Here is an 8,909-nt window from a genome sequence, read left to right as displayed (position 1 = left end):
TTAGTTTGTTATCCTGCACAAGTAATCTGCATAAAGTGTCTGTTTGAATGTTATTGTTAATGTTGTGTTTCAGTGTATTTACAGGGAGTAACGTTCACCCATTTGAAAAAGGATCAAATCAAGCAAGTAGTCAAAAGCATAAGTAGCATTCATTTTTAATTACAGTAACTCATATATAAAAAGTAAGAACCTCAATCGTAAGAGCGTGCGTAGTGTGTTTTCTAAAGCAAGAAGATCTTCTTAAAATCCCTCCCACCCAGTTCTATCTCTCTTTCTTCTGCCATAGACAGTTATATAACATGTTGCTGCGATGGAAGACGTAGACATGGAGATACTGCAGACACAGGGACATAGACATTCTCGACTGATTGTCTGGTTGGGAGAAATGGGGCAGGGTGACTTGTCACAGAGTACTAAGATAAAAATCCAGAGATTATACACATTATTGAGAGATTTCTTCAGCTTTTACTCTCAGCATGCTTCCTCAAAGTGAAACTCTGCACATTAAAGGAGGAGTCTGCGCTCCCCTCTTACGGTTTTCCTCTTAAAAGTAGGTAGAAGTCCCAAGTCAAACAGTGATTGAGGTTGTAAAGTCGAGGGCATTTCAGATTGTATGTACCTGAGCTCTGCATTGGCCCTGGAAAAGCACAACCCAGCAGAATAATCATCAAACAAACGGTCAGTGCAAATATGGCCCCACGAAATAATATCAACGAAAACAGACAAACTGGCGCAGGCTTCCTGTCCGAGGCAAGTCCATCGTTTCAGCCGGGACTTATTTTAAACATGTATGTGTTATTCCATGTGACACACTCAGCCAAAAAAAAAAAAAGGGTTCCGGAAAAAAGCTAATACATCGGTGATCTACATGGATGCTGTGGTGAGTACAATGTTACTAAGCACAATGTTAACCAAAGAATATGTACGCAGCGTGCCAGCAAAGACAAACAAAAAGGAAGAAAAAAATACTTGGCCACAAAAACTACATGTACCTCAGTTGATTCTGGCTTGACGAAACATAAAGGAATCTGCGGAAGAAGAGATCATGACTGATGGAATCTCTGATGATCACTCAGCATGTAGTGAAGGCACTGACAACAGCTGGACACGATACATATGCTAGAATACATCCTCAACTAGCAGATGAAATCAGATCTCTAAACGTTCCTCTAATAAAAACTCACATCATAATTCATGGCAATATCTTGATCATTTGTTGTACATAACATAATGGCAACAGCAATGTGCAATATTAAGAAAAGATAACAAAATAAAAGACACAAAAAATGCTAGATTATGTGTGTGTAGGTGTGTGCGTGTATATGCATGGGAGCATGAGCAGGTGCATGAGCTGTGGTTTGGTCCCTCTAGCCGAAGGTGGCGCCACAGTTGGGACACCTTCTCTGACGCAGTGCGAAGCAGAAGAGGAGACCCAGGGGGAAGAAGAAGATGGCACACAGGATCCCCAGGCAAGTGAAGTCATCCTCCAGGACGCCAACTCTGACACACACACACGCGCGACGGGAAGCATTAGTAAGGAACACAGAACAAACAGAAATACTGATGCAGGACCAGAACATCTGTATGACTGTTAAAAGTTTCTTGTTGGAAAGTCAAACAACCACAAAGAGACTCAAACAACCATAAAGGGACATAAAACAACAAAGAGCAAAGTGACCACAAGGGGTTGCAGAATGATACAAATAGACACAAAACGACTATAAACGATGACGCCACGAGGTTTGAGATCTTTTTATGTGTCTCTGGGTGTCTCGCTCCTATGTACAGTAAGAGGGGTGGGGGACCTTTTACATGTCTGTGTCCAAGGACCCGTTGTCTCATAATCTGTCCATGGCTGTAGGTTGTTTGGAGTTACAAATAGCAGCTATTCATTGTTATAGTTTCATATCAGAATATTTAAAGTTGTTTATTCCTGTATTACACTGAATAAACAATGTAACTATTAATAATGTAGTTTGCCATTGCCAACAACCAGTCTCCAGTCACATTTTAACTAATTTTACAAATGTGCCCCCCTTCTTTAAGATTGTGCCCCACGTTCAAAGGTTTCTAAACCCGCCCTGGCAGGTCACATCTACTGACCAGTATCACAAGTGATTATATTTCCAAATGTTTACTGAATTCTCATCTGCAGTCTCTCTTTATTACTGCCAATCTGAGCCATGTTCTGACATTTCACCATAAACAACCATCAACACTTCTTAGTTTGAAAGAACAAAAAGTTCAATTTGCAAATTCTTTAGAAAGGTGCTGTTTTCCCTTTTCCATTGTTCTCCTTTCCCCACAGAGCTCAATCATAGCCTCACTGTGGGGACCAGAGGCAGAAAGACAATCATTAAACATCTTAATAGTTAAGAAACAAAGTACTAATTAGATAAGAACAAGTCAGATATTTGCCACTGGAATCTACCAAAGTCTAACATCGTAAAAGACTGCGTTTTCACTGTCTAAACACACATCTAACCTTTTACAATATCTAACATCGACAATAACCAAATATCTGTCAGAACATGAAGCAACTTGACTCAGAGCAGCTTTAATCCAGAGTCACAGTAAACAAAGTGCTAACCGTGGTCTCATGACTGCAGCACGCCGACCAGCACTGCCAGGAAATCTGCTGGAGGCCTCGAGGAGGAATTAACAAATGCAATGTGTCAAGCTAGATCCTAAAGAAAGCACTTACTGCTGATGCTACTGGAGAGTGTCACATAGATATGGATTAAAATTGAAATAATCTTGATAAATAGGCCTTAATTACACAGATAATATTAGATTCTGCTGCAGTGATGATTGACTCTAAAACAAGGCTTGTCTACATGACTTTGTAATCAAACAGGTCTGGTCTGTCGTGGCACCGCACACCTGCTGCTGTGCCATGATGGAAGTATTTGTATTCAAACAACTTATCTGTACACTGGTGCCAGGAGCAGAGGCTTTCATTGACCGAAGAAACACGGCCATGATGCACATGCTGCCTGTAGTAGCCTCTTTCAACACTTACATACACAACATACTGGTGTGTACATGCAAGAGTCATGGAGTAGCGTGTTTAGGGTGCTTTAAGTAATATAGGGTTGATACAAAAAAATATGTTAACTTAACAGCCAGATAATAAAAAGAAAGAAGAACATGAGTCAGTGCTCTTATTTCTAACAGTCAACCTCATTTCTGAGGTGTTCCCCCCTTTTTTTTGTAACTATATAATTTCATATTACAGTAAGTTTCAGAGACTGCCAGTCATGAAAATTACAAAGCAAAACACATAAAACACCATATAACTTTCAGTTAAAGTAAAACCAGCAGTGCATTCACCCCGTGACAAGAAACAATCCTGCTGCAGTGCTGTGAAATGAAAAGCTACACAAGAAGGTCCCTGAAGTTCCTGGAACAGATATATACATATTACATTATTCAAATTCAAACCAGAGGGAGGACATCTGATTTCCATTTGGTGCTCTTGTGAGTTGCGTCCTGTATCCACCTTGGGCCCCCGTGTGGCCTGACCAACTCCGTCACATGTTTGAGGCCGAAATCATCTGACTGACAGGATGTTGACTCAGGCACAGTGAAACCAACATAAAACCTTCTAAAAACAGAAAGTCATGACCTCTTAGCGTTAGGTCACACTGCTGTAGGCCTGACAAGACACACGCAGGAACAATGAAAATACACATACAGATGGCAAAAGTGTATGAAGGCAAATAAAAGACACACACAGACAGAAAGTATAAGGATAAGGAACTGCGCTCAGAAACCAGCTTAGTCACAGTGACCATGGGACTCATCTTTAACCACAAGCTAATCTAAAGGCTGTCAGTGAAAGGTCTCATTATCATTAGTGGGCTGCAGTATCTCGTGTCAGTGATTCTCATCAGTGTGTGTGTGTGTGTGTGTGTGTGTGTGTGTGTGTGTGTGTGTGTGTGTGTGTGTGTGTGTGTGTGTGTGTGTGTGTGTGTGTGTGTGTGTGTGTAGCCTCACCTGCAGGCAGGGCAGCCTCCCACCACCACTACAGAGGGTTGGATGATGGTGTAAGTCCCAGTATAGGGCTGCTGGGCGACCGCAGGCCCCATTTGGGCTGATGGGTATCCTGTGGGTGACAGAAGGAGATGGCATACATGTTATATAATATTTAATAATTAGACAAAATACCATGCTGTGCTTTGATTTTTAATTTAAAAGTTTTATTCGGGGGATATCAGTATGAATGTGACCCTGCACACTCAGCAGTGTGACACACATTCACACTTATCAGTGAACAGGTTCAGCCACACAGTCAACAAGGTGCTTGAGTAGATAGTAACAGAACAAGCTAATAAACTTCTTTAAGCACCAACACAATGAAAGGAGTCGATGTGCAGGTTGTGCAAGTTGCTATCTGCCTTTTCAACGTCGAGTTAAATAGAGCTTCAGTCCAGCATTAAGTAATCTGAAACTGATCTACTGGCATGGAAATAAGCTTGAACAAGTAAATGTCAAGGTTTGTGAGAATGTACTTTGTGTATTCTGTTCCAATATGTTCAGGATAACAAGACTGATTCATAGTAAAACAAACAATGTTCAATCAATCATGCCTTCCTTTCAGTAATAAACAGCTCTCAAAAAGGCTCATCTCATAATTAAGTTGCTATAAATAAAACACTGGCTGGAGAAAGTCAAAGAATGGGTTAAATGAGAGCTGATTAGAGAGTGACTGTGTTGCGAGTGTGTTTGTAGGGACTCTCTCTCAGGCCATATTGATTTTTCTTTTACCTCTTGTTAACATCTGCAGTTGTGTGACACAGTGAACTTTGATACCATAAAGACACCTGCATTCTCAGAAATGTTTACCAACACCTTTAATGGTATTTTTACACCTTTTAAGGACCTGTGAGAGAGACTAAAACCCGAACAGAACACAGTATAGCTGAATATATAAACCTACACTGTTTTACAAGAGTCATCCCTTTCAGCTGCAGCAACAGACTGAGAGAGTTTCAGATCAAACCCATGTGGCTGAGCAAACAGGAAATTACATGCAATTACAAGAAAGGAGACTTCATTTCAGGACAGTCTGACTTCCTTGTCAGACGCACTGCAGCTCTTATTCAACCACAGTCAGATAACATCACACAGAGCAGACATATACTGTACAAAACCAGGAAATACAGTAGCACAGTGCCAACATTAACATGTTTTGCAGCTTCCTACAAATGAGGATTGGCTGACACTGGAAATCATCTGACTATAAACTTTATTGGTTATTTAAGGCTTACACTAACTATAAAAAGGGCGCATATTTTATAATTGATTAAATAACTGGTCAGTATGAACAACAAGCATAGGACCGCTATTGTCATACCGCGCATGCGCACTATTAGAGCACCTGATACACGAAACTAATCGCTCTTTCACGGTTTTTGTAACTTCAACTCTCAGACGGTGGTTTAAAATGTTCCCTTTGACTTTGTGACGCTCCCAGAAACAAAGTGAACTATCATCTTTCCTTTAAGCGAAGCCGGAAGTGGGCAGAGGGGAAAGCTCTCTTCCCGTCTGGGTTACTTTCTGGTAAACGTGAGGACCGTGTGAGTGTGCAGCAGGAACGGGGGCTACTTGCCTTGGCCGTCGGGGTACGGGTAGGGCGGCGGGGCCGGCTGGGGGATGGCCCCATAGCTGTGTTGCTGCTGCGGGCCGTACTCATAAGCCCCGGGGACGGCGTTGTAGGCGGGAGGTCTGTCCTGAAGGAGAGGTTTGCTGTCCACCATCTCACCCGACGTAATGCGTCCTCAAGTTGTCTCGTCCTCTGCTGTGAACTTAATTAACTCTGCAACAGAGAGGGCCAACGACTGAACTCCGGCTACTTGGCTGTAGTTGCCCGAAAAGCCGTGCTACGTTGGCTGACACGCAGTGGCGACAAAAACAAAGAAAACAAAGAAAAGACGCTGCGCAAAAATGAAACTTCGTCCCTCTCCATGCGCCAACTTTGTCTCCGTCGGCGCAACAACCCTCAAATATTTACCAAATGTCCACTTTGAAAACAGGAATGGGCTGAGTCAGTCTGGTAATGGTTAACTTAACTCCATTTCCCTCCTCGTATTTGGTCCGCTGGTACCAAAACAACAGTGAGATGTCATCGCAGCACCTTGTAACTCAGCTGGAAGTCAGAAAGGCTTTTCCTTTCTGTCTGGATTGTCACAAGAGAGGAATCATGTGATGCGCTGCTGTAGCGCCTCTGCGCACTGAAAGGCTTCTTAAAGCGACAGTTCAGGAAAATGAAAGGCTGTGGTGGTGCTGCAGCTGCTGCATGCAGCTCGTGCACTGCAGAGCCTTTATCTCACGAGCACGCGATTGATAGGCCTATACGTGATACAGTCATTGGAATACAATACATACATACAGTGCATTAGGTTATTAGTTCCCAGTGTCTGGGTGAGGAGCATGTGTGGACTTGTTTTCACTGTGACTTACATAATTGCTGTCCTGATTGTGAGTGGGCTACCCTTAATGTTGCATAATGTTGGATTCACATCCTCAGATTTAATCAGAGGATGAGGGTGCAGGTTTGGGGAGGATGAAAGTGAATAAAACGGCAACAGGATATTTAAAAAAAAAAAAAAAAGTCCTGTTCATGGGACCCATTTAAAATCAATATAAAAAAAAACTATCCAACTAGCCCAGGCCATAATTCGATGTTAAAAAGACAAATAAAAAATTAATTTGATATGCAAATAACGTTTCATTTATTTATGAGGGGCTTTGTTTGCACATTTTGAAAGGTGGCAGGGGTTTATGTGACTTTACCTACAGTATCTGGAGTTTTCTAGATCACAAGAAGGCTTTGGCGACGTGAAAACTTAACTGATATAAATCGGTGGATTTATCATCCATCATTGTCAAAAATCCTACACAATACATTCTGTATACTTGCATATACTGTACAAAACCCACTTTATGTATAGAAAGTACTGTAGTACTTTATACCCCTATACCTATTCAATATTTATTCCTTTGTGCTATTTGTATTTGTTTACAATTTACAGAGACAAATCTGATAATGTCACATATAATAATTTATCACAGTGAGTACTTTTCATACCTTAAGTAAGATAAGTTTTATCTTAACCTATAATAATACATCATAATTTATTTGTTGATTATATTTTGTACTATCAATCTGAATCTGCAAAGTAACGAAAGTTATCTAATACATGTAGTTGAGTAAAATGTACAATAGTTCCTTCTGAATTGTAGGAGTGGAAGTATAAAGTAGCAGAAAATGAAAATACTCAAGTAAAATACTTCACCAAATAAATTAAAGTTTCTGTGCACCACTCAGTCTTTATCTGTCACTGTTGTCAGGCTGTCTGCTCTTGCTCTTGTCTGTTTAGGTGCGGACACAGGCCACAGTGGCTTCTCTGCATTAAATATACTGTAGCCAAACAAGTCAAACCACCTCTGCGCTTCAATAATTAATTTGGCGCTGAATAAATTATTGAAATGTGCGCGTCAATCACCTGCGGCCGTCGGAAAAGAAACACCAGGAGCTCCTGTGTTCCAACCAATAGGAGCGAGGGATCCCGCACTCCGGCAGAGTGTCAACCAATCAGAGCGACACTTCCTCCATTTCCTGTTGTGGTCTCGGAGTTGGACAGAGCATTCCTCTGGACCAGAATGTGAATTAAATACCGCTGCCGGGATGTGCATCAGTGACTTTACTCTTCCTCTCCAAAGGTGTTGCTCATGACAGAGCTTCATATGTGAGTAATATATATATGTGAGTGTGTGTGTGTGTGTGTGAACATGTCTGAGTGTGAGCGGACCGCCGCCTGCACCCTGGACATGTAAACAGCTTATAGCCGACTTTGCGGCATACGACTCCATATCAGCTCTCTGAGTTATTACGCCTTATTAGCACGCTTTAACTCCTTCTCTTGTTATTTAACGAGGCTCTTGAATGTGTCCTAGCATGGGCCTCGCAGACGGCAGGTATCGGCTGTTGCACTTGATGCCATGACACGTCTGTTGATATTCCCTTGACAACCGCGGATCGGATACCAACATTCAGGTAGGCTGCCGCTGTTTGAGCCCTCAGTGTTTCTGATCCTGTGTGTGTGTGTGTGTGTGTGTGTGTGTGTGTAAGCCTTTATTAAGTTTATTGTAAGAAACTGCAGTGTTACAAAAACTATATAATGTGATAGGCTACATTTTTGTGTGTGCAGCAGTAGCCGAGGCACAGTGACGGTCAATACTGGAGCGGATTAGTATCAGTCGATAAGTGTCAAGCCAAGCAGCCAGAATAAAAATAAGACTTCCGGTCAGACATTTCAAATTAAAACCCCAGTGCCACGTTTTAGTGCTCAAATCTGATGTTAATCTCATGATTGTAAGAAAAAGTAAGAATTCCAAGAATAAAAAAAGCTTCGTGGATACTAAAGTTAGAATTCAAGTCAAAACTTTGAGAGTAAAGTTGGAATAAATAAAATGTATTCTGCTCTGGGAATAAAGTACAGATTATAAATTAAGATTTTAACCTCTGAATTCTGATGATATGACACATCTCATCACACACACATATATTATAATGCATGGGATATAGAATATAATATAAGGTGAAATTTAGTGATATAGTTTAACATAATAAATAAGAATTTAGCACAGAATATAAGATATAATATAGTACAGTATGAGGTATAGTATAGTATAATGCGGGGGGGGGGGGGGGGGGGGGGGGTCCTACCAGAGAGGAAAAATGAATCACTATTCAAATATGAATCTAAATGCAAATGTAGCTTTACTCGTGGCTGTAGCTCTTCAGGACATCAATAAGGCTGAAGCACACAGAGTCATAAAGTAAATAGCAGACAGCTTGGAAAGATGAGTGCTGTCTTTCTGTCTTCCGTCCAGGGGCCATC

The 8,909-nt window shown here is 41.3% G+C and overlaps 1 protein-coding gene across 2 annotated transcripts; it reads right to left on the bottom strand.

Moving 5' to 3' along the window:
• Positions 1-139: 139 nt before the first annotated feature.
• On the bottom strand, positions 140-6,148 carry bri3 (brain protein I3). 2 transcript variants are annotated; one of them, XM_070922845.1, is made up of 4 exons: positions 5,632-6,148; positions 5,521-5,540; positions 4,000-4,111; positions 140-1,500 (listed from the first exon to the last, which is right to left on the bottom strand). In XM_070922845.1, exons 1-4 carry the CDS (start codon positions 5,760-5,762, stop codon positions 1,368-1,370), a joined length of 396 nt encoding a protein of 131 aa, XP_070778946.1. In that variant the 5' UTR covers positions 5,763-6,148; the 3' UTR covers positions 140-1,367. The 2 variants fall into 2 exon arrangements, with proteins under 2 accessions (XP_070778946.1, XP_070778945.1); XM_070922844.1 differs by lacking the exon at positions 5,521-5,540 and having other exon boundaries at positions 4,000-4,108; positions 5,615-6,148.
• Positions 6,149-8,909: the final 2,761 nt, after the last annotated feature.

This window comes from Enoplosus armatus, chromosome 17 (assembly GCF_043641665.1).
Source record: "Enoplosus armatus isolate fEnoArm2 chromosome 17, fEnoArm2.hap1, whole genome shotgun sequence".
Classification (NCBI taxonomy): Eukaryota; Metazoa; Chordata; class Actinopteri; order Centrarchiformes; family Enoplosidae; genus Enoplosus; species Enoplosus armatus.
Note: the sequence above shows the minus strand (reverse complement) of the source record. Positions and strands in the feature narration are given on the sequence as shown.

Excerpts from the sequence above, each read along its gene's own strand:
- bri3 (XM_070922845.1), bottom strand. The coding sequence starts at position 5,762 with ATGGTGGACAGCAAACCTCTCCTTCAGGACAGACCTCCCGCCTACAAC. Across the intron at positions 5,541-5,631 it reads CCGGCCCCGCCGCCCTACCC|AGCTTTCCCCTCTGCCCACT; the intron begins GTACCCCGACGG and ends AGACGGGAAGAG. Across the intron at positions 4,112-5,520 it reads AGCTTTCCCCTCTGCCCACT|CAGGATACCCATCAGCCCAA; the intron begins TCCGGCTTCGCT and ends TTCTGTCACCCA.